The 26,557-nt window shown below is 39.6% G+C and overlaps 1 protein-coding gene across 3 annotated transcripts in view; it reads right to left on the bottom strand.

Moving 5' to 3' along the window:
- TRIO (trio Rho guanine nucleotide exchange factor) overlaps window positions 1-26,557 on the bottom strand; it is a 399,978-nt gene that overhangs the window by 199,515 nt on the left and 173,906 nt on the right. For all 3 annotated transcript variants that reach the window (XM_074945021.1, XM_074945022.1, XM_074945023.1), the window contains exons 9-10: window positions 20,619-20,849; window positions 1,231-1,353 (exon numbers count right to left, since the gene is read on the bottom strand). In XM_074945021.1, the coding sequence (XP_074801122.1) occupies window positions 1,231-1,353; window positions 20,619-20,849 (354 nt within the window). The remainder of the gene's footprint in view (window positions 1-1,230; window positions 1,354-20,618; window positions 20,850-26,557) is intronic.

Consider the following 26,557-nt stretch of genomic DNA (forward strand, 5'->3'; position numbering starts at 1 on the left):
CTCAAATAAATTGGTTAGTCTCTAAGGTGCCACAAGTACTCCTTTTCTTTTTATTAATTCCCAGTTACACATTACTTATCTTCCAAGTTACAGCCAGACATACAAAAGCATTCAATAGGCTCAGTCATTTCTCTCAGATCATAAGCTTTTAAAAAAAGCTCTGGTGAATAAAAACTGAATTCGTAAACATTACTGGTAATCTTACTCGATGCGAGAACTGGTCGAAAATATTCGGAATGTTTTCCACCCAACAATGTTGATTTCACGGAAACCAAGCACGCTGGCCACCCAGCTTCCACTCATGCCTGGCTTGAAACTCAGCAGCCAGGGAACGTTGGAGCCTGGGGGGCAGGGACTGGAATTATTCAAACAATCCCATTTTGGTTCTTCTGAAATGCAAGAATTTTTAAGATGTCCCTCCCATGGAAGATTGCACATATCTGAATTTTTGTTCTGATTAGGAATTAATGTTTTTATTTTATTTAAGAAACGAAGTTTATTATGGGATGGAAATTCCAGTATCTGCACAACCTGCACCAGAACTTGAATTGTAAACATTCAGCTCAGAAGAAATGTGTCTATTGTTTCATCACCTAGCATACATATTAAACTCATTTGTTTTAACAGGGAGAATGGTCGTCAATCTTAACTCAAGCAACATGAGCATGAGTCCTTAAGTCCCAACTTTGTGTTTTACAATCTTCTCATTTTCATATTGATGTTTCTGTAGCCAAACAAAGGTATTGTTACATTTATGAGATTGATGTGAATACTTAAACCCGTGGTTAAAAAACTGTGTTTACTATCATGTGTTTTAATTGGTTATGTTGAATGGCTGACTGACACTGAGTTTATCAGATGGGTGTTTGATTTTTACAAACAATGGAGTGTGCCTACTTGCACCCAATCGGATATAAAAGATTTCAGAGATTTATTGTTTGTTGTTCTTGCGAGCATCATTTTCACTTTTTGCAATGGATGCATTGCTTTTTGCTTTCAATATTTTTATGCACAATTGAAAACTCAAATAAAAATCTACTCGAGAAGTTAAGTTAAAAGGAAACACTCAGAATTTAAATTTGCACGGTGTCTGGATTCATTTTTTTCTTACCAGAGCACTCAATGTGCCCAACCCTTCAATGACAAGTAGGCAATTTAAGGCACCATTGAACAGTGATATAGGTGCAATTGTTTAACAGGATGTGGGTTTAACATGTTTGAAACATTTACCTGTGCTACTTCTTCAAAGTCTTCATGGCGTTTCTGCAAAGCTCTGGCCCGATGCAGGGACTTTCCTACCCCGGTATGTTTGCTAAGGAAAGCTTCTCCATGGTTTTCAATCCAGTCCAATACCTGCAACAAAAAGACAACCGTATAAAATATAGCTTCAATGCATGCCTCTCTGTTTTGCTTCCAGAGCCTGCTTCCTGCAGTGGGAGAAATAAAAAGCAATAAAACCAAGCTATCAAAGAAATTGAGGAGCAGTTAGGCAACAATCTACGAAGAACTGTATTGATAGTTCTGACGTCAGTTTTCCCTTTACAAAATTTTAATAAAGATTACATTGAAAGCTATGTTAACAGTTACTAAACCGGTAGCCATCTAAATTGAGCAAGATTATACAGTACATGTTGACAGAGTTCCAACAAGGCCCAGCGGACTCCACAGCAAGGACAACCTAAGTTCTGCAGCAGGGTCCATGGATTCTGAGCACTACGATTTGACATGCTGTAAATTCTGTAGCAGTTTAGTTTAAACTCCGGTTTTTAATTAATTGAACACACAGCACAGTATGTATTTTATCTTCGCTGATGTAGAACTGATTTACATACTCTCTACATTTGTATTTATTTATTTTTATAACTTCACTGCACCACAAAAGTAATGAGGAGAGTTAGAGGTTTTGGCAGCTGGATATAGGGTGACCAGACAGCAAGTGTGAAAAATCGGGACAGGGTGTAATAGGACCCTATATAAGAAAAAGACCCAGAAATCGGGACTGTCCCTATAAAATTGGGACATCTGGCCAGCCTAGCTGGAGAGGGGAGAGTTGGGACTTTTGGCACTGAGGGAAATGTTGGGTCTGTTACAGATAAGCATATTAGATTGATGTTTCCACTACCGTAGAGTAGTGAAAACATTTATGTTGGCATTTAAACAGTCATTAGGCACTGAGTTAATTTTCTGTAGATAAGTGAGTAAAGTTCACATTTTTGAAGAGCAATTGTTTCAGGTTCTTTGGAGACTGGCGGTATATCTACACTGCAATAAGACACCTGTGCCAGCTGACTCGGGCTTGTGGGTCTCCGCTGCAGGGTTGTTTAACTGTGGTGCAGATGTTTGGCCTTGTGCTGCAGCCCGAGCTTTGGGATGCTCCTCCCTTGCAGGCTTCTAGAGCCCGGGCTCCAGCCTGACCCTAAATATCTACATTGCAATTAAACAACCCCGCAGCCAGAGGCCCGCGAGCCCAAGTCAGCTGACAGGAGCCAGACGCGGATGTTTAACTGCAGCGTAGAGATACCCTGAGACAACTGCAACAGTTTACCTCAATGCAAAGGGAGTAACCTTCACAAGCATGAGAGTTTTTTGGTGGGGTTTTTAAAATGAAAGCTTCGGGCTTGTCTACACTTACATGTTGTAGCGCTCTAACTTACTGGCTCAGGGGTGTGAAAAATCACCCCCCCCCCCCCGAGTGCAGCAAGTCTGAGAGCTTTAAAGCACCAGTGTGGACAGGCTCTGAGCTAATCCCCTCATGGAGGTGGATCCCCAGGAGCACTGGGAGAGCTCACGACCACACTCGCACTTCGAAGCGCTGCGGCGGGAGCACTCCCGCGGCAGCGCTTTGAAAGTTTCCAGTGTAGCCGTGCCCTTAAGACTCTGGGAGCATAATTCTGCAGTTTTTTGAGTCACTGAACACAAGGCCTTGAATAATTTGACATTTTTTCTGTAATAAACCAATAATGGACTTCACATGATCAAAAAACATTTTAATGGATAGCACATTTAAGTTCTATTTCTCAAGAGAGTTCCTAGCCTCCTAGAGTGTAGTAAGATCAATGGAAGGGTCAGCAATCAAGAAGCCAATCCTAGGATCCTTGCATATTTTTACTGAAAGGTATTAATGTTACAAGTTATGTCCGATTCACAAGTTTTAATTAAAAAAATTAGGCTCTCAAAGACAAAAATGATCAATTATGCTATTAATAAGCTAGATCTTTAAACCACACACTACAGTGCCTGCGCCAAGAACTTTGTAAAATTGAACTCCATACTGCACAACAGGTTCGACATGTAACAGTATTCTCTACAGTGTTACACACATCCTCTTCATGGTGGTAGAAAAGGGACATCTTTTAGTTGCCATTTAAAAGCATGAAACTTAAGTTTATTACTTTAAATCTTTCAATGAAAATTTAAACATTAGAAAGACTTTATATAGTATTTAATTCCATATAAGCCAAATCATTCCACAAGTCCAAGACTGCTACACAGAACAAGGAGAAACTTCACAGGAGTGATACAATACACATCTTCCAGAATTCAACTTAACCAGGAGGAATCATATATATATCCTATATAATCTCCTATACAATACTACGTAACACAGCCTTCGTGATAAGTTTTATTTAAAGGCTTCCTTAGAAGTGCACACCCACAGGTCCCCCCCGAGATACACTTTCTGGTAATTTTTTTTCTTTATACCGCATTTAAAAGTTATATTTAGTTTTTAAAAGGTGCAGTTATTAACTGGAAAGAGTGACAACACTGGTACAGCGGTCTATACATACATTTAAGAGCTGTATGGATCTACATTTGTGACTTCACTTTACATATTCTTACCGCAATACAAAGTAGATAATTTGTTCATGTGCATTTGTCTTTCCTTTATGTGAAGTTTAAAGCCATAATATCTTATGAAGATAACAAATTCTGAAATGTTATCCATTTTCTTTATTATAGTAATGATATAAACTAACATTAGAGCTAGGGGATGGGCTGTCTACTTTTAGCTCACCATTTACACAATTGTGATAGTTTACTATCCTTCCAGATAGCTGCCTTCTTTTCAAGTTTTATATAAACTTATGAATTAACCTGAACCCTAAGTAGGCAGCTATCTGGAAAAATAATAAATTACAACAACTGTACTGCTTCTTAACGCACACCATCAGCTTAATTAGTAAACATCTGTGTTACTGCAGCACCTAGGAGCTAGGGCATTGGTCACAAAGCAAATAACGGGCAGAGCAGGAAACAGACTGCAGTAGCATCCAGAATCCCTGCTCTAGCCACTACTCAACTTTCATTCCATGCATTCGCTTCCAGAAAAGCCTGGTGCTATTCACAACTGTGTGACTATAGCTTGAAATAGAATACAAGTCAGATGCAATTAAAAAGAATTCACCACAATGATTTGTTAAGGCACCTCTAACTTTAAGTTCGATGTGATGGGGTGTTCACCCCTTGCCAGCCCTGAAGGGGCCACAATGTCTCAGAAAGGGCCAATTAACCTTCACAGTTGCATCTGCAGGGAGGCCTGGCATTTACAAACACTAATTACAGATGAGGCCCAGCTGGGATAGGTTTATAAAAAGAGGAAGTTTGCTAATAGCAGATCAGGCTGCAGTCACTCTCTGGGCCTAGTGAGGCGAGAAGGAGGAAACCCAGGGCGGAACAGAAGCCCTGGGATCCTAATCCCGAGGGAAGGGGTTTACCCAAAACGGGAGAGGAGAAGAAAGCCAGCAGGGGATAGAATAGGAAGAAGCCCCGGAAAACAGCAGCCAGGGTAGAGACAGTGTTGACCTTGACTGCTGATTATAGGATCCCTGGGCTGAAAATGGGAGTAGCAGGCGAGCCCGTGTTCCCGTACCAGCCACTGGGAAGTGGCTCAGGACTGGTGAAGACACCATCTGGACAATTGGACTGGCAAAACATCAATACCCTGGAAGGAGAAAACTACACAGTGAGCCAGCTGGAGGGCTGAGTTATGGAGAGAACAGATGAGGCCAGACAAGAGCTGATCCCCAGACCCACCGCCAGGGGTGAGTGAACCCTTTTACAGTCTGCTTACCTGTATGATCACAATTTAAGTAGTTAACATTTACTCCAGTGAAAGTCTACACTAAGTTATTTTGAGATATTTTGTCTTATTTCTTAAATCTACCTGCTAGAATTCTATACATTATCTCACCTTGTTTACACAATCTGTCAACTTTACTGACTAAATTAAGTTTTTCACGGCTCTTTACTCCTCTTGGCATCTCACAGCCACTACAGTTATGAGGTGGAGGGCCGGGATTCTTTTCTGGCTTGCGCATGACCAACAAATTTTCTTGCTAAAGTTCCAATCCTGTAACTGTATACTCATGGATAATTTAATGCATGCATATAATTCCAAACTACATTTTTAAATTTAAATGGATTTTTATTTGACGGTGGTGCATACCTCAGAAGGATCCCTTTCTGACTTTGAGATCTGAGTTGGCAAGACTGGCAGTTAGAAAAAAATCTGCTCAAGTTTGTCAACTGATTTCCAGATCACATTTTCTTGACACACACAGTATGCAATCGCATGATGCCACATTCACAGCCACTTAAGATTAGAAATGCTTCAAAAAATCACTCTGGGACATGTGTCTGGGGTCCAACACTAAAGAGACAATAGAGAAAAACAATATTGCTGTTAAATAATTTTTCCTAAAAAATTTATACATCAAATTTACCAGTTTTATAGTTTATTCGTGAATTGTCTTTAATTTTGTTCTTTGAAAGCGAAAGGGTAACTGGAGATGGTGCAGAAAAAAGTGTAATTAAGAAACATGGTCATGCCTAGTATGCATTCACAATGATTACATTTTCTCCATAATGATTTAATAAAATCCATTTATAAAATTTGTACTTAAAGGTGGTTGAAACAAAAGACTGATTTGCTCTCTGGCCTTGAAACACATCTATTAAACACAGACACTGAAAGCAGTAGAATTTCTCTTTCAGTTTAGTTTAACAAATAAAGAGAACAGTTTTAAACCTTACTGTAAAGCTAGGCTTGGCAGAATTTGCGGGGGGGACGCCTGGGGTTTTTTTGTTTTTTTGTTTTTTAAACAATTTTGACAGATATCAGTATTTTAAAGCTTTTTTATTTTTATCTCTATAAATGTTCACAGTTGTGGGAAATCAGGGGGCCAGGTCAGACAATTATTTAATGACAGTAGAGACAGATTCAAAAAGTTAACGCTTTATAACTGTTATAACAGTCACCATATACATGTCAAAATATAAAAAATAAAAATCCTTAAATCAAACCCTCAAAGTTCTCAAGCAGCATTTTTGTTACTTTGCCTATCTGTAAATTTCAGTTATTGTTAATGGAAATTTTTCTTCATTTGTTAGTGCGTGTATGGTGAAATCAAGGTTTATTGACATTACTGATAAAAATCTAACCCTTTCAATCCTAACTACAGTTAATATCCCATAATACCCTCTTGGAAACAAAACCACAAACCAAACTTTGAATTTATAATAGCTCATACTTTCTAATTATTTCAAGATTTGTATCTTTAGCAACAATAACAGAACAGTTCCTACTTGAGAAATCTCAATGACAATTTCAAGACCATGCACCTTCAGAAAAATGATGCATTAAGTGGAAAGCAGTTGGGCTGTTGCCTGTCTTGTGCAGAAGTTCATATTTTGATCTATATTAAGACTGATAGGCATTTAGAACGATGAATATCCATACAACATTCATCTCTAAGAACTTCATCACACGCCCACAATTTTTACTTGACTTTACCAACTTCTAAAGCAGCCATATGTCTTACCAGGTCCACTGAGAGCCCAGAAGGCAGATACAAGCTTTGATCCTACAATCAGGCAAAACTCATCAACTCCAATAGTATCTATTCTGGGCACTAGTTTGTAACTGAAAGCCAGTTTCAAAACCACACATAATTGTAAGTAAAAGGGCCAACATACCACAATTGTACTATTGTAATTAAAAGCAGTAATGAAAGCAAGATTTTGTTCAGTTCCATGCGTTCTGTACAGATGCACTCACTTCATTAGCACATTCCAGTGCATTTCCCTTATTTCCGAAGAGCTCCTATTTAATTTAAATCTGTCCAAAATAACATTTTCAAGAATTCCATGTACTGTAGTGGCTTACTTGACATCCCTGTACTACTTTTGCTGGTCAGATGAAGTTACACAGCCTTCAAACAGGGACGTTCAGTCGCATGCCCTCCTCCCCAGAAGACTAGAAGGAAATGAAAACCTCTGATATTAGCCAGGCTTGTTGCATAAACACATGGCTGCACAAAATGAGGAAGACACTGAAGATTCTGTCATATGTAGGGAGAATGAAGCCCAGAGACTGGGACTGAAAGACTTTTCAATGGTCTACCTACAGTTGGTGCGCATCTCTGTATGCAATAATTTTAAAAAATCAAGACCGATGCTTAAGTGGACAGAAACACCTCGGTCAGCAGGAATAAGGAGGAAAATCATGTGTCAATGAGTACCTACTGGTGATGCATTTTCAGTGTTCCTGGCTAGTTTCAAGGAGGCCATTCTCCTAACATTTCAGATGTGAAACTAAGGTGAACTAAGAATGCAGAAGGGTTATGATTATAAAGACAAATTCTGCTCTCAATTGCATTAGACTTCTAGAGTTAATTCAGATTTACATAGATTTTACTGACAACAGAATCTGGCCAACAGAGGAGTAAATAGAAAGCACTGAATATAGGACTGAGGCAGACTCTGCACTCCACACAGTGATGGTGATGCCCTGACTTTCCAAATGGTGCAGGTGGGGTGATTCCCTCGGGGGAAAAAGTAAATGGTCTATGAATAAAGCCACAAAAACTGAGCAACATTACTTTCCCCAAAGTGAACCTAGCACTACTTCACATCTTTGTACTAGGGCTGTAGATTAATCGCAGTTAACTCATGCAATTAACTCAAAAAAATTAATCGGTTTTAATCACACTGTTAAACAATAGAATTAACTGAAATTTATAAAATATTGTGGCTGTTTGCCTACATTTTCATATATATTATATTCTACGTTGTAACTGAAATCAGTGTATATTTATTATATTTGCACTGTAAAAATGATAAAACAAAAGAAATAGTATTTTTCAATTCACCTCATACAAGTTCTGTAGTATAACCTGTCATGAAAATGCAACTTACAAATGTAGATTTTTTTGGTTACATGACTGCACTCAAAAACAAAACAATGTAAAACTTCAGAGCCTACAAGTCCACTCAGTCCTACTTCTTTTTCAGTCAATCACTAAGAGACAAACAAGTTTGCTTACATTTACAGGAGATAATGCTGCCCTCTTCTTACTTACAGTGCCACCAGAAAGTGAGAATAGGCATTGCAAGGTATTTACATGCCAGATATGCTAAACAGGAGTCTTCAAAGAGCAACACTCTGATGCGGAAACTACAGAACCCAAAACATCAAAAAAGAAAACAACCTTCCGCTGGTGGCATCCGACTCAGATAATGAAAATGAACATGCATCGGTCCATACTGCTTTGGATTGTTATCGAGCAGAACCTGTCATCAGCATGGACCCATGTCCCCTGGAATGGTGGTTGAAACATGAAGGGACGTCAAGAATTATAACATTCAAAAACCAGTCGGAAAACATTTCAATCTCTCTGGTCACTCGATTACAGACCTAAAAGTCGCAATTCTGAACAAAAAAACTTCAAAAACAGACTCCAATGAGAGACTGCTGAATTGGAATTAATTTGCAAACTGGACACCATTAAATTAGGCTTGAATAAAGACTGGGAGCGGATGTGTCATTACACAAAGTAAAATTATTTTCCCATGTTTATCCCCCCCACCCAACCACTGTTCCTCACACATTCTTGTCAACTGCTGGAAATGGCCCACCTTGATTATCACTACTAAAGGTTTTTTTTCTCTCTCCTGTTGGTAATAGCTCACCTTACCTGATCACTCTTGTTACACTGTGTATGGTAAAACCCACTGTTCCATGTTCTCTGTGTATATAAAATCTCCCCACTGTATTTTTCACTGCATGCATCCGATGAAGTGAGCTGTAACTCACGAAAACTTATGCTCAAAGAAATTTGTTAGTCTCTAAGGTGCCACAAGTACTCCTTTTCTTTAGGGCATTTGACATGTAAATATCTTGTGACACTGGCTACAACAGTGCCTTGTGAATGCCTGTTCTCACTTTCAGGTGACACTGTAAATAAGAAGCGGGCAGCATTATCTCCTGCAAATGTAAACAAACTTACTTGTCTGAGCAATTGGCTGACCAAGAAGTAGGACTGAGTGGACTTGCAGCCTCTAAAAATTTGGATTGTTTTATTTTTGAACGCAGTTTTTTTTGTACATAATGCTACATTTGTAAGTTCAACTTTCATGATAAAGTGATTGCACTACAGTACTTGTATTAGGTGAATTAAAAAATACTATTTCTTTTGTTGTTTTTTTTTACAGTAAAAATACTTGTAATCAAAAATAAATATGAAGTGAGCACTGTACACTTTGTATTCTGTGTTGTAACTGAAATCAATATATTGAAAATGTAGAAAACATCCAAAAATATTTAAATAAATGCTAGTCAATTTTTTTAATCGCTCGATCAATCACAATTAATTTTTTTAATCGCTTGACAGCCTTACTTTGTACTCATCTTTCCAACTTTAGTTCCTATATTAATCTCCTCTGTTGCAGTGCAATATCTGATATAGCTTCCCAGAGCATCACTTGGTTCCACAGCTAATCTTGGAAAATATTTCAGGAAGGATTCAGTTCAGGAAGGTGACTGCTTGTAGAAGTGTAATCACTTTTAAATGTGAGTAATCCTGCCAACAACAGTTCTGCCTATCCCCTTCTAGAGTTGTCAATGGGGCCTTCTGTGCAACAGTGTACCATTTGAGCCAAAGGAGCCACTTCATTAGCAGCCTTTTAACTTTTTATGCTGATTAGCCACAGTCCTACCCTGAGCAGAGTTTTGGCTCCAGGAAGGAAGATCCAGAGACTCCATGAAGTCCACTAAGGACTAGACTGCTGGGACTGAAAGTACATGGAAGGTACTCCAATATTATGGTGAGGGGGAACAGTATAAGACCTTCAGAGAGAGAAGGACAGAGACTCATATTGCAATACCATGTGTTACACAAACACTATCCAAAGTTGTGCTTAACAGTAGTAGTCTCAAAGATCTCAAAGGGCCTACTCTTAGAGGTCCTTTTGATGGTGATATGTTGAAAACTGTGTTAAAATGATAAGATATCAGTTTAAATTTTCAGGGGTTTTCCAAATCATCCTTGCAGCTAGGGGGGTTGGGAGGGAATGTGCGATCTGGGTCTTTAGCAGTCAGTGTGCAAAGAATTAGTTTAGAGCAAAGTGGGGTAAGTTATGCCTTGCTACCTTAAGGAGAAGCCTGTTTTCTCTGTTTTTGGTTCTTGTGTAGTAGGGTTTGGGATTCTGAGAAGTAAATGTTATGTTGCAACCTTCCAGAAAGAGGGGTTTTTTTTATAGTTTTACTGAACTTCTCTGTCCATGAACATAATAACACCAACATCCTGGGAGTTCTGTTTAATGAGATTGCACTGCATGACTTAAATGCTTACTTTTTTCCCCACAATCATTGATTTCAAATGAGATTGATGACTGTGTAAAAATAGTAATTTAGAAACGTGTTACTGCAATTTTAGATCAAAACTTGTAATTAACTGCATTACAAAACTTCTTTTTTTAAAAAATGCTACTACTGGTAAAGGCTTTTATTTGAATTTTATATAACTGTTGTAGGCAATAAACCAAATATTGAAAGTTATGGCCCAAATCCTGCAAACAGGTACACAAGTTTAAACATATGCATAGTTCTACTGACATCAGTGGACTTCTTACCTAAACTTTAATCGTGCTTAAGTGTTTGCAGTAACTGGAGCAAAACATTATTAAATTTAATATTATTTATTAAAAACTTTGTGGTATACATTCTTTGTCACTTCACAACAAAATCAATTCTGTTTTACCTATGAAAAGTTATTTAGACCTTCAAAATATTAACCAACTTATTGTGTACTTAATACACACATAATTTTTTTTCCAAAATAGGAGCCTGAAGTTTAGCTCTGAAGCCAAGAGTTAAACATGAAAGATGGGATTTTTCTTAAGCAGCTAGATACCCTATTATTGTAGCATTGACTGAGAAGCACAAGTCCCATAACTTGAAGCTGAAAGGCTTGATGTGTGACTACAGCCTGGTCAAAGCATTTCTGCTTTCTTGTGGAAACTCAATACATCCGAAAGCAGTGCAAGGGCTATTTGCTTATCTATTTTCTATTTATGTTACTCCCACACTAAGGAAGTTATTGAGGTCCTGGATTTGTCTTTATCAACACTGACAACACTTCAAACGTGCGTTTCCTTGGTAGAAAATAACTATGTAAAACCTAATATTTTACTAGCAATTAGGAAACCATGCATCCACTTTAGCAAGTTAAGACACTAATATGCAGAGGTGTCTAAGTGACTAGCTACATGTAAATAAAAATGTGATTTAAATTGAAAAAACATTTTATTTATGCCTGTACTCTGTTCGTTTTTACAGTACATCAACCACCACCTGAAAAGAGCAAGATAAAAGCTTCCAAAAGGGAGACTGAGTAAATGATCAGAAGTGTTTATCAGTGTATTATAAACACAACTCCATGGGAGAATGCTTGATTTATAATTTCCCTATTCACTTCAAAATTTCAGGTTCAGCAGCAAGTTTTAAAAATCCAAGGCCCCTGAGGAAATTGCTATTTTAAAAATACTCTTGGGTTACAAAAGTTTCCAATACTTTTCTAGGATCTGCAGACATCTCTTTACACATAAAAACAGAGACAGTAATACCTCTCTTCCCATATTTTCTTAATTGCATTTGTTGTGTTGACATTCATATTACAAGTACAATATTTTTCTAATCCTGTAAATAAACATGCATGTTATTTATTGAACACTCACTTGCTGGTACTTCTAACAACAACACTAACCACTCTCCTGTTATCTTTTTTCCACACATTTTATGCTTCATTACCAAGAGACCAAGTTAGTCCAGTACTTATAGCTTTCACTGAGAAAATGCTGTTAAGCATATTTCCATTTCTCTGATTTATGTATGAGAGTTTTCCCTATCATTCTAGCTATTTTCTCCACTATTTTATGAGGCATTCCTACAACATTCATAAAAATCCATCCCTTCAGCCTTATCTGCACCACTGATCTATTTTTTATTTCCATACTGAACATTCAGTGCACCTTATGGTATTTAAAATATGTGTTCAATATTTTCATGTTGAGATGGTATGCATTCCTTTCCAATTTGTTGTTCTCATCCTTAAGGAATCTGGAGCTTTGATAAATAAATATAAACCGTTAAATTTAAAAAAGTTAACAATATCCAAATGAGATTAAATAAATAAATAAATAAATAAATAAAAATTGAGTACATATTGGGTAGAATTTTGCATTTATGTCAGATATTCACAAAATCTTAGGTCTGCTGATCCATACAAGCTCTTTGGTTGAGAGGGCAAGACACACTGTTTGTCCAAGGAACCACAAAGCACACAGCAAGGTGCATGAATGTGGTGGCCCCTCCAAGAGTCTCCTGCACAGGAGGATGACACTAAGTGAAGATGTTAAGAATACAATGATTCAACAGTGCCTTGCAGCCTTCTACAACAACTAGATATTAAGCCTGTGTTGTTTAGTGCATTATATATAGTAGCATACATACAGACCAAACTTGTGTTCTCAAATCTCCGTAAATTGAAGTCATTCTCAGTTGAGTTCCCACACCTGCTTGTAAAAGGCACTCTCAGCACCTTGCAAAAATCAGATCCTTCTTCCTTTAACTGGAATAAACTGATGTCCCTTGCCCTCATGCATTTAAACAAATTCAGATTCCTGGGGACAACCCTCACCATGAAGTCAGATTGTATTTCTTGTCAAATAAGTGAACTTGGGTGGTCAAACTATTTGATAGTGCCCCTTCCAAGTTTCCAAAGATAATTTGATGGCAAAAGGGTAATCCATTCACCTACCAAATTCATTCAGAACCAGCTGGCACTTATTATCACTACTGTATTTAGATGAAACCTAGTCTCAGGCCACAGGGACACTCACTTGAAGCCACAAACAAAAATTAAAACTTCAAATTTCTCTTACACTTCACAGACAAATGAATGTTATCAGACTGAGTGCTCTCTTCTTAATTTGGACTGCAGTGACATTTGTTACAGAACTGTGCAGAAATCTTGGTTAAAAAGCAGTTCATTCAGCTAACAAGCTACTATTTTCTCTTATTTCCCCTTCTTAGCAGGGCCTGGGCTACTTTAAGATAGCAATATGCATCGCATCTCTAATCAAAATAAAGGTCGGTTACTGTGAAAAATAAGCAAAGCTTCATGATTGGGCTGTGATTTGCTTTTCAATCACAGAACCATTTGGGTCATAAAGGCAGACCACTAGTTCACTTAGCCCTTCCAACCTAACTGTAACAGGATTAATTTGATTATCAAAATCACCTCTGGGAGATAGCCTACTTTTTAATAATTGGTAATAATAAATACTATGCAATAATGACAGCCTTGCCTTGAAATATAATTGGTTACTGCTGCTAGATTGCTGAAACCCTGCTATGTGACGGAATGCACAGGCCATTTGTCTTTTCTAGACTGAACATGCCCATTTCAACCCATTTTTCCGTTTCATTTTCCAGACCTTTCATTGTTTTGTTGTGTTGCTGTGATCTCCCCAATTTTTCCTCCCTCACCTCCCCCGAAATTATTTTGTCATATTTGCTACAAATAAAACACAGAAAAAATGTTAAATTTACCGAATACCTTCGCATTTAAAGAAGTCTAGAGTTTTCAAATAAACTAAGCCTACCAATTGCTGTGAAACCCTTTCCCATAGCAATTAGAAAAGGCAGGGGGAACCTTCATGTCCCACAATAGTGACATAATTAAGTTGTGACACAATGAAGGTAATCATCATTTCAGGTCTGACTTTCTGTATCCAATACACAACTAAGAGTGGCATTCCCTTTTAAAAAAAGATTCATTGAGCAGTCGTCCCTGTAGGGGAGTCAGAGAAAGCAGGAAGAGCAACCACACGCAGCATACGCACGGGTCAAAACGCTACCCAAAGTAAATACATATTTAAGAGGAAATACAAGAAAAACTCGAATTTCTTTCTGGCATATAGACTATTAACATCCATTTTCAAGCCAAAGTATTATTAAGTATTTTATTGACCAGACTTCAGCAAATGTGTCCAGAACAAGAATTTACCCTCTCTGACATTTTTGCCAGGTATTTTGTCCACCACCACCTTCAATTTCATGGTCTTTTTCTTTCAACACAGCTGAAAAACTGTAATTCACCCAGAACTGATGCCTGCTGGATTTTATTACATTGAAGCCTTCTTTGTCAAAGCCAGATCTGTTGCTTGCCTTCCCTAGAAACAGTACTTGCCTTTAAACTATATTATTTGAGCTAAAAAGTCCAGATCTACTCTCTTGCACCTCCAGGTGCCAGAGATCTCTGCTCAGGGCAGTAACAGACAACATGTTCAAAGTGAGGCTCGGCACACAACTTTTCCTGTGTCGATCCACTTATCCAAAGTCACTACTTGGATAATGTCTGCTAGGCCTATCTTCTCTCAGCTGACTGGCAACTTGGTTCTGTTGTTCTGCCCAGCAACTTTTTCCTCTGACCCAATGTCACCAAGTTATCTTGGCACCACTCCCATATAGTCCATGTTTACTCCTGGGGGAATTCGGCGCCACTGTGCAATGCAGACTTTTGCAGAAATTAATGTTGGGTGCGTAGAATTTCCTTTTCCCGCCACAGAAATGGTCAGATCATTTCCTTTACCATATTCTTCTACCTATTGCAAAAAACCCAAACAAAACAAAAACAAAAACACAAAAAACACTTTCTACCGTTATAAAGCACCAATTTTAATTGTGTTGCTGCCTCAGCTGAATTTTGCACTCATTGCCAGACTCATCCAAGGTGCATACTTCGTTTTACTCCCAACAGCTCTTATCCAGTATTTTGTGAAGGGCAGATGTGAGGATTTCATTTACAAGTCATTTTTTTAATCTTAATCGACATGCAAATCAGTACCCATAATACAATGGAATGTGTGGCCAAACAGCCAAGCTAACCCCATAATCACAAGCTATTGATTTATGAACAGATTTATGTTATATCAACTAAAATCCACTTTCAGTAAAACTTAATCATCATCTATATCTTTTATAACAGAAACTATAAGCATAAACATGGCCTAATTTCTTTGTCAGTTTGGCCCAAAGATGAGTAATGAGTCTCTTTGCTGTGCAATATTTTCTGTATAGTTCTTTTCAGAAACAAGATAGTCTTCTTCAGCCACACTTCTGTGAATTTTTTTATTTCATTCTGAATCCCGTATCAATTACATTTTTCTGATATAGATTTGGCTTCACATTGCCATTTGCTCTAAAACTGTGCCACCAGAAACAAATAACCCACCCTGTGTGTTCTGAACTGTGTGGTATTGAAGTGTACTACTCATAAATTGTCAGAAGAAATGTCTTCACATTAAATGAGAATTATGCATTGTTCTAAAGCTTGACAACGATTGGCAGTTGCTACAGAGTAATACTCAATTACCCTTCCCTCCCTTCCCCCCAAAGACAAAAAAGCCAAGTGTGGTACTCCTACTACAGCACTTCCTTCCAGCCTTGAAGCAACCAACCTTGCCTAAGAACATAATGCCTATTCCCTGTGCTGTGCAGCCACACTGCAGTGCCAACACTGGCTGTCTGGGTAAGATGAAATCCACCACTTGCCTGATTCCGTAAGGATGCTTGACAAAGCAGCGACTTGATCTTGGAGCATCTGTACTGCCAGGGCTCGACTAAATCTATCTTGAATAAACTCAAGAACTGTGGTAATGATGCAGATGTAGGGATGAGACTGGATACGAATGGGAGAGCCTCAGCCAGGCCATTGGATGGCCTGTATTAGTAGATTTGTTTATGGAAGCTAAAACTGTGGATATTACCTCTCTAAATAACCTTTTCGGCTTAAGAGGCTCTGTTCAAGAACCAGGTAGCTAAGCTAGACTGTCTGGATTGACATGAGCATGAGTGGCCCTATGTAATATCATATACCTTCTAGATGGAAAGCAGATAGGAAATCTTTGTATCACGTCAAGGAGACCAGAAAACAAAGGTGTTGTTGGCCAGAATGGGAATATCGGAATTACCAGTGCTGCTTGTCTTCTGAATCCCTTTTGGCCATCTTTGTTACAAGGCATCTGCTGCCTTGGCTTTGTGATCCCATCAGCAAAAGAAGAACCTGAAACCTTGTGATAAAGGTCGTACGCAAACCCATCGACTGTTGGGAAACCAAAATCCTTTACCAGGAGACTGAACACTTGTGGATGCGGTTACTATTCTGGATGATCCAACTTTGCCTGCTGAACCAGTTGGCCATAACATTCTATTTTGCCTTTGATGTGAAGGGATTGAGTAGACTGTAAATTGTTCCCTGCCCAAGTTGACGACAAGGTAAATTTCTTTTTTGCAGGACTGTAGACCTTGCTCCCCTTTGTCTGTAGACAAATGACATGGTTGAGGTGTTGTCTATCATGATCTGCACAAGGGAAGTCCCAGTATGGGAGCAAAGCTGTGAGACCACATTGCATTGCCCTGGATTCTTGTCAGTTTATGCTGTGCATGCTCTCTTGTTTCAGATCCTTTGGAGAGTCCTTGATTCCATGTAAGCACACCATCCCTCTAGGCTGGCATATGTAGTGATAACTGTCCTGACTCGTTCTCCTATTGGAAAACCCAACTTCAATCTGCTTGGACATGTCCACCATCTGAGTGACCTGAGAATCCTCCTGGGGAGGAAACCCTTTTCTGAGGAGTAGAGGAGAGATACTTGGAAGAAGAATAAGAGGACGCTCCAGTGGCCTCATGTGAGCAATAGCCCACTAAGAATATCCACATGGGAGACCACTGATCCCAGAAGAGAAAGGAGTGTGGCAAGGGGTAGTCCCCATTGAAAGGTTGACTATTTTGAAAAGATTTCTCAGCTTCTCTGGTCTTTCATGCAATAAGGCAGTGGCTCCCAACCTTTCCAGATTACTGTACCCCTGTCAGGAGTCTGATTTTTCCTGTGTCTCCTCCTCACCCACACCCCAAGCTTCACCTCACTTAAAGACTTCTTCCTTACAAAATCAGGCATGCAAAATATAAAGTGTCACAGCACTCTATTACTGAAAAATTGCTTACTTTCCCATTTTTACTATATAATTCTAAAATAAATCAAATGGAATATAAATACACTGAAATGTAAGTACATAGTATATAGAGCAGTATAAACAAGTCATTGTCTGTATGAAATTTTAGTTTGTTCTGACTTTGATAGTACTTTTTGTGTAGCCTGTTAAAACTAGGCAAATATCTAGATGAGTGATGAACTTTGTAGAAGATGGGGACACATGGAGACTGAGTTAAGAGACTCAAATCATAAAACCGTTGCTTTGCAGCAACCTTATTGCTTGGGTATTGCCATCTAGGACTGACTCAGGACAGAGATCACCCAGGAGAGGGTAGACAGAGCAGCTCTCAGATAGCACTACATCAGTGGTTTTCAAAGTTTTGTACTGGTGACCCTTTCACATAGCAAGCCTCTGAATTTGACTCCCTTAATAAATTAAAAACACTTTTAAATATATTTAACACCATTATAAATGCTGGAGGCAAAGTGGGCTTTGGGGTGGAGGCTGACTGCTCGTGACCCCCTGAGGGGTCCCAGCCCCCCCAGTTTGAGAACCCCTGCACTACCTGCACTTTTTAATAAGCTTTTGCAGTGCTGATCCTAAACCAAAGGCCACGGACGGATATTTGTACTGTTGTGTACTTAAGAGTTAACAGTCTGTTGAATCAGGATAGAGAGACAGGCCTCCTTCGCATCTATTGATATCGCACAGTCCCCTTCATTGGTGGCAGCTAATGTGCATTTAAACATCTTTATTCTAAACTGTGATTTCTTCATGGATCTGTTGAGATACCAGAGATTGAGAACAGCTGAGCAGCCTCATGACTTGTGGGGGGGGGAAGGGGGGGGCCAGGAATAATATGGAGCAACCGTCTTATTTCCTGTGAAGTAGGAGGGAGAGAGAGAGAGAGAGAGAGAGAGATTCTATTGCTGTCATTTGTAGGATATCTAGGATGACCAGCTGTCTCTCTTTATCTCCTCTTCTTCCACAGGGAGAAGCCCTTAGTCCTCCCTGCTGGTGAGCAAAGCCTATCTGTTCCGCCTCCTAGTGCGGAAAGAAGCGCAAGCCTCAGCCACCGCCCTGGCACACGGAGAGCCCGGCCTGCCAGCGGATCCGAGTGCTGCACTAGCCGTGCTCCCAGCAGCCGTGTGACCTGCGTGCTAACAGCTGCATGGCTGGTTTACAGGTGCTGGTTGCAACGCCAGCAACCGGCAAGCCAATAGAAAAGGTGCCAGGCTAAAGCTGAGTGGTGCTGTGGCCCTTCATGACAGGACAGAGCACCATTCACTCCGGTTTGGCCTGACTGACCCTCCATCATGACAGAAAATGGGGAGGGAGGATGCCAAATCTGAGTGAGTGGCACTGCAAGCTGGGGTGCCTGCCAATCTGTGGCTTATGTTTTTGGGGACCGCCCACACAAATGAATTCAGGCCCGAGGCCCTGGTCCGAAAGTCTGAGACACACTGATGCCCTTGATCCTGATCCTCCTCAGAAGAGAGGAATTTCAGACAGACAGTCCCATGGGGTGGGGGAGAAGGGCCTTGTTGTTACTCTTTTGAGCAGCTTTCTTGCTCTGAGAAAGTGGCGGTTCGGAATGGACATTGGTGCTGCAATGGGTCCAGAAGGGTCCTCCCTGGGTCCCAAGCTTTGTTCATCGGAGATTCCTGGTTGTGGCCTGGAGATAGGCTGACCCGATTCAAGGAGCACCAGGCTCCAACCCTGTAGGTTCAGAGTCTTTGGCCCACTTACTGCACTGGAAGACAGCAGTTGGGCTGACCCTGCTAGGAAATAATAACCTGGAGTCACTGTAGGGGGCATCCTGTAGAACTGAGGAAAGGGTTGGGCCCAGGGGCCCCTTACCAAGGCTCATCCTTGCTCTGCCTCTGGATCCCTATCAGCTCCCTTCTGTCACAGCAGCTATAGAGTAGGGGCTGCACAGCTGCTCTGCAGTCAGGCATGGCTGAGAACCTGGGCTCCAGAGGCTGGGTGGGAAGTTTCCCGGGCCTTCTGGTATCTGTACTTCAACCTACGCTCCCCCTGCATGGTCTGGGCCTCCACAGAACAAGCACACATCTCCATGCAGGCACTTCATCAGCAGAGGATGTGCAGAAGAGAATCTGTCTTTCCCTCCCTCCTTAGCGTCTCTGCCATGCTGCACTCTGCATGGGTGAACGATGAGGGGGAGGGGGCACAGACTTCCCAGTGAATATGAGGAGAAAGGCAGAGAGGCAGAGCAAATCTGGCTGTTTCTCAGAGGTGGAGCCACATCTCCCCTGCCTCTGCCTAACAGGACTAGTCTGCCTCCAAGGCTGCACAGGAGCAGAAATCCCAGTGTCTAGGATCTGTGGACTTCATTCTGAATAAGAAAGGAGCTGACAGAAGTTGTAGTCTCCTGCTTGGCAAATCCATCACAGTACTGTCTCAATCAGGCACAGCTGATAGCACATTTACTTTTGGATTGACTGTAAATTCTAGGGCACTGTTTAATTGTTGAACAAAAAAAACAAGCTACTGTCTTGGTGGTCTAAGCACAGCTGAGAGTTAGGAGGTCCTCAGCTGCAAGCTAGGATCCACCAGCTACAAACGTGGCCTTGGTTAAGTCACAATCTCTTCAATTCAATTTCCTGATCCATAAAATGGGAGATTACACTTATGTTCACAGGGGTCTCTCTCTAACATGCTTTGAGCATTTTAGCACTACATAAGTTTCAAGTATCCTCATCAATTATTTTAAGTGCTAACCTGTAGGTGAGTCATTAAATTGGAGTGACTTTTGCTTCTCGCAGATGGCTATACAAAGGAAAGTTAAAGATGGCCTCTATTTTTCAAAATAGACAGAGAAACCTTGTGTTCTGATCAGTGTTCCACTGCTCAAAAAAAGCCTGACCCATTCCCTAAGACGTATGCAAGCTATGCATCTCAACTTCCATGCTTCCTCATGGCATCACTGCTCGACCATTACCAATAATTCATTGCTGTCATTACCGTAAGCTGAAAAGTTCTATGTGACATAAAACACAGCACAAATGAATACCTAAGAGTAGGTTGCTAGGTACTACAAATTTGTAGCTGTGGGATTTTGCCAACAGTATGCTTTATACCAGAAAATTTATTTCCATCTACCTTTTCATTTTCTTCTCGACTGAGTCTCTGCCTATGCCTGGTAACTTTGGGCTTGGATTTTCTAATTTATACAGGAATTGCTTGTTTTGAATTATTTTCTCATCTTTGTTAATAGCGTATTTGGTCACAAACACGAACATGAGGAGACTGGAACTAACCTGTTGGACATCCTGTTGAAAAACACACAGCTGAAGCCGTTGGTGCAGGCGGACCTTCCGATGCTGCCAAATGTTCTCCAGTTGTCGCTGGTGGTGCAGTACTTCATGGATGACATCCAGGACATGATGCACTGCCTTGGAGTAGTTAGCAGAAGCTGTGAGTGAGTCAGAGCTTCCAGGAGTCAAAGGTCGCTGAAGTTTGTCAAGTAATGACTTCCCATCTTGGCTCACCTGACCAGCAAGAAGGATGAAGCATTAAGTTTCTATTCGAAAACTCATTAATGAACAACGCAGACTACAAAATTATACAGAACAGATTCATTAAAGACGTGACACCTAGCACTCTCAATCTCTCTAATCCCAGAATGGGAACACACTGCTGTTACAACAGATAGCGCAGAGAAAATGACATATATGATGTCCACTGTATGCATTAAGTTACTGTTCTGAAACAGTGGCCTACCAATAAAGCTCATCTTCCTAGTGACTTTTCAATAAGAGTCAAAGTGATGCGAGGTAAGGCCAAAGTTGGTTTTAACTGAATTCTGTTGATTTCACATGCTTAAATCAAAGTTTGCTATTACTTGGGACTTAACCTTAGAATAAGATGTGGATGTTATCAGAGCCAAAGTGCTTCTATGAAGCATAATGTTGAGAAATACATGACAAATCTTGCTACATTTTAACCTGTAGTACTGATATCAGAGTATCAGGTTAATTCTATTAGTTTTATCTTGATTCTACCCAACCATTAAAGTGCAAAATAATTTCAAAAGAACACAGCAACTTATCACAGTTAGTCTTACTAGCTGAAGAAAAAGCAGCAATGATCAAATAAAGAGGAACGGTTACTTTTAACTAATGTTGAATACTCATTGTTTAAGTCCTTAAGAAATTAATTTTCAAGATTAATTCCAATTAAGATGCTGTCATTTGTAGGAGGAATTTGGTGCAGTGCTCTGACAGCCCACACCTGTACTATTGTGGAAAGAACGCCTTCCAATTGTGAAGTAAGAAAAAAAAAAAAGACATCTCTCATTCAATGAGAATCAGACTTTAGAGACAGTTAAGACCTAGTGTCTCAAGTCCAACCCAATCTAGAAATTGTACAGGGTTCTTCCCTATTGTGTATTTCCTAGTATTCCACAGCCTTGCAGAGTTTCAGAGGTTCTCTCTTTTCCCAGTAATTAAAGAGGGAAGCATTTTATCTTTATTCCCACACACGTGCCTTACCTATTTGAGTGGTTAGGTTTAAACACAAAATATTGTAATATGGCCAAAGAAAGTACATTTGAAAATATGAATATCCTACGAAGTAAAGTAGGATAGAAAATAGGCATCTATATATGCAGCAAAACCTGGTAGTTCAGCAGATGACACTTTTCTTTCTTAATCAGTAACTCATCTAATGACCCAGAACAACGTTAGAGACTGGGTTTTTTCTTGCAGTTATGTCAAGAAAGTAAGGCCCGGATCTTTTTACTTAAAAAGAGTCCACAAGAAACTTTCCATAAAAATACAATGTTAGCCCCTGTGTTCTGACCGAATTTATTACTCTGGTAACCGTACACCTATGAACTTTTTTCCTTGTAAAGTAACAGGGGAAAGCATTCTTCACATCCTGTCCTAGACTACTGTGCATAGTTACTGTGAGGTGATAAATAGTTAATATGTTCCACCATATTCATAAAGGCCAGAAGGGACCACTGTGATCATCTAGTCTTACATCCTGTACAACACAGGCCAAAGAACTTCCCCAAAATAATTCATCAGGTAGATCTTTTACAGAAACAAACAATCATGATTTTAAAACTGTCAGTGAGGGAGAATCCACCAGGACCTTTGATAAATTGTTCCAGTGGCTAATTATTCTCATTGTTAAAAATGTATGCCTTCCTTATTTTCACTCTTTGTCTAGTTTCAGTTTCTAGCCATTGGATCGTGTTTATCTCTCTCTGCTAGACTGAAGAATCTATTTTGAAATATTGTTCCCCACACACATATTTACAGACTGATCAAGTCATTCCCTTAACCATCTTTTTGATACGCTAGACTTAAGGAGTTCAATTTATTTATCACTGTAAGTCATGTTTTTTAATCCTTTCATCATTCTTGTAGCTTTTATCTGAACCCTCGGAAATTTATCAACATCCTTCTTGAATTGTGGGCACCGGAACTGGACACAGTATTCCAGCTGTGGTCACACCACTGCCAATTACAGAAGTAAAATAACTTCTCTGCTTCTACTCAAGATTCCCATTTATGCATCCCAGGATCACATTATCTCTTTTGGCAACAGGATCACACCAGGAGCTCACATTCAGCTGATTATCCACTACAATCCCCACTGCTTCCAAGGATAGAGTTCCCCATCCTGTAAGTATGGCCTACATTCTTTGTTCCTAGATGTACATTTATATTTAGCCATATTAAAATGTATATTGTTTACTTGATCCCAGTTTACAATCATTCTGAATCAGTGGTCTGGCCTCTTCATTATTTACACCTCCCTCAATTTGTACATCAACTGCAAAATTGATCAGTGATGCCTATGTTTCCTTCCAGATCCATTGATAAAAATGTTAAACAACGCTGAACAAAGAACCAATTCCTGCGGAACCCCACTGGAAACACTTGGCTTGATGACAGTCTCAACATGGGATTGTAAATGGAGAATCATCAATTAGCCAGTTTTTAATCCATTGTATGCATGCCACATTAATTTTATAAGATTCTAGTTTTAGCTGCATTTCAGTGATTGGGCATACAATGATCCACATGTATATCCAATATCTGAGTTTATGTTCATTAGGCACTGTAGGATTCTTCCTACTAAAGGACAGTGTAATTAGTATCTCAAATTTGCAAGCCACAATCAAGGCTTAGAAGCAAGTTTAGTTTTGAAGTTGGTTACGAAGTAGGGAAAAAGTACATCTATGTGTCAACACATTATAAGTGTAATGCTTAAAAACATGGTCAATCACAAATGCTGGAATTAATAGGATACTTCTCCCTCTGCCCATAATTCATTCATCCTAAAGTGACCGAAGTATACGCTATAATCCAGCTATTTTACTGGGTTTTTTTTAAAAGATAAATTAACAGATCACCTAGGACACTAAGGCTATGTCTACACTACGCACCTTACAGTGGCACAGTTGTGCCGCTACAGCAGTGCCACTGTAAGGTACGCAGTGTAGCCGCTCTTTACAATAAAACCACCCCCAATGAGGGGCGGTAGCTTTGTCGGCAGGAAAGCACCTCCCGCCAACAAAGCGCTATCCACACGGGTGCTTTTGTCGGTAAAACTTTTGTCAGTCAGGTGTGTGTTTTTTTTTCACACCCTAACCGACAAAAGTTTTACCGACAAAAGAGCAGTGTAGACAGCCTAAAACTCAAGGTTCTCACATATGCATACCTCACCCATTAACAACTACTGGATTTGAATCTGTGTCAAAGGAGGGTAAAGTTGAACTCTTTCTGTTGAGTAACAAGCTCTTGATGGTACCATGGCACCGCCACACTGATCATGTGTGAACATTATGCATCCAGGTTTTGGTTCTGCATTCCAGGTACTGTCAGTTCTTCATCACATTGAGGCGGGAACTGCTGTTGTGATGAAGTCTCGCCTCATTTATTTCAAGGGATTCTGTTCAGATATCTCGCTGTACTCATGCTGAGAACACAGGATTTCAACTTCCAGTCTCAGGTAAAAACTCCACATAGTTTGCCTGAGTAAAGTCTTGCCTACAAAGGATATATAGTCTAATTCATTTTTCCTACTCATCACCATCAGGTACTATTGCACCAAAAGACTAAAATGACAGACTATCCAATTTTTCCACAGCTTTGGTTAGCAAGGAATAAGATGTTCAAGTGAAGTTTCATTTACACTTGTAATGTTTCATAATTAACTCAAGAAGAAAAACTAATTTTGTTTTGCTTCAAGACTTTATTGCTCTTTACATGTCTGAATATCATTTCACAATTCCCCCTGTTGTCCTGTCCTCCACCATGAAGTGCTTTCGTTTGAGTTAGCAAGAATACTGAGTCTAGCCTTTCACTCTTTCTTTTTTTCCAACCAGGATCCACTGGATGACTGAAAAAGCTTGAAGAAGCGGGGTTGTTTGAAATTTCAAAGAGAGTTTCTTTTCTTGGGAGGCCAGGTGTTAAAAACTAAAGAAACTAAGTCTTAAACACATTAAAACTTGCATCAAATGCTCAGGTTTGTCGTAAGAAACAATCTCAACCATTCTCCTTTCCTCCAAGGAGTCTGTCAGCATAAAACAGGGAAATCAAGGTATGTTTTACACACAGAGAGAGAACTTGTGACTTCAGCCAAGTCCAAAGGGCAGTATGGGATATAAATTAAAATGTTAGCCACAAATTTAAAATTAGACAATTAACTTGTAATTACTTTTCATCTTATAATGACAGGTTTCAGAGTAGCAGCCATGTTAGTCTGTATCCGCAAAAAGAACAAGGAGTACTTGTGGCACCTTAGAGACTAACAAATTTATTAGAGCATAAGCTTTCGTGGGCTACATTGGCCAAACCAGACAGTCTTTACGCAAAAGAATAAATGGACACAAATCTGACATGAGGAATCATTCAAAACATTCAAAAACCGGTAGAACACTTCAACCTCTCTGGCCACTCAGTAAAAGATTTAAGGGTGGTAATTTTGCAACAGAAAAGCTTCAAAAACAGACTCCAAGGAGAAAAGGAGTACTTGTGGCACCTTAGAGACTAACAAATTTATCTGAGCATAAGCTTTCGTGAGCTACAGCTCACTTCATTGGATGTTCACGAAAGCTTATGCTCAAATAAATTTGTTAGTCTCTAAGGTGCCACAAGTACTCCTGTTCTTTTTGCGAATACAGACTAACAGGGCTGCTACTCTGAAGACTCCAAGGAGAAACTGCTGAGCTTGAATTAATATGCAAACTAGATACCATTAGGGGTTTGAATAGAGACTGGGAGTGGCTGGGTCATTACACATATTGAATCTATTTCCCTAAGTTAAGTATCCTCACACCCTCTTGTGAACTGTCTAAATGGGCCACCTTGATTATCACTACAAAAGTTTTTTTCTCCTGCTGATAATAGCTCATCTTAACTAATTAGCCTCTCACAGTTTGTACAGCAACTTCCAACTTATCTGTATGTACATATATATCTTCTTACTATATGTTCCATTCTATGCATCTGATGGAGTGGGCTGTAGCCCACGAAAGCTTATGCTCTAATAAATTTGTTAGTCTCTAAGGGGCCACAAGTACTCCTATTCTTTTTCATCTTATGTTGCTTAATTTCTGCATTTCATTCAGACAGTAAAACGAAACCATCACCAGCAGTAGGCAGAGTTTTGTAGCATTTGAGTTCAACACTAAATGAGAATTTTTGTTCTTGAAAGTAGTATTTTTAAAAAATTCTTTATCATCAGTATCCTCAATTCATTCACTTTTGTAACACCTCACCCAAGCCCCTTCAGAAAAAGTTCTCCAGAAGCACACAATACACATTAAGAAAAGGAGGACTTGTGGCACCGTAGAGACTAACTAAATTTGTTAGTCTCTATGGTGCCACAAGTCCTCCTTTTCTTTTTTGCGGATACAGACTAACACGGCTGCTACTCTGAAACCGGTCACAATACACATTGACACTAAAGGAGATGGAGTGAGAGAGACTGAACAGAAAAATGGTTAATACAGGACATTTTAGTTATAAAGGGAAGCCAACACCCATTTGATTTCCTGCCCCTTTGGGACCCTGAAATATTTAAAGTACACCAGAAACACTTCATGATGGATGTTATTTTTTTGTGCTCTATTGGTGTTCTGCCAGCATTTTTCAAAATGAATTGTTTCCTAGAGTTGGTAACTCAGCTGTAAATACATTCTCTAGCTTAGAAGTGCAACCTTGTGGTTGTAATTCTG

This window comes from Natator depressus, chromosome 2, assembly GCF_965152275.1.
Source record: "Natator depressus isolate rNatDep1 chromosome 2, rNatDep2.hap1, whole genome shotgun sequence".
Taxonomy (NCBI): domain Eukaryota; kingdom Metazoa; phylum Chordata; order Testudines; family Cheloniidae; genus Natator; species Natator depressus.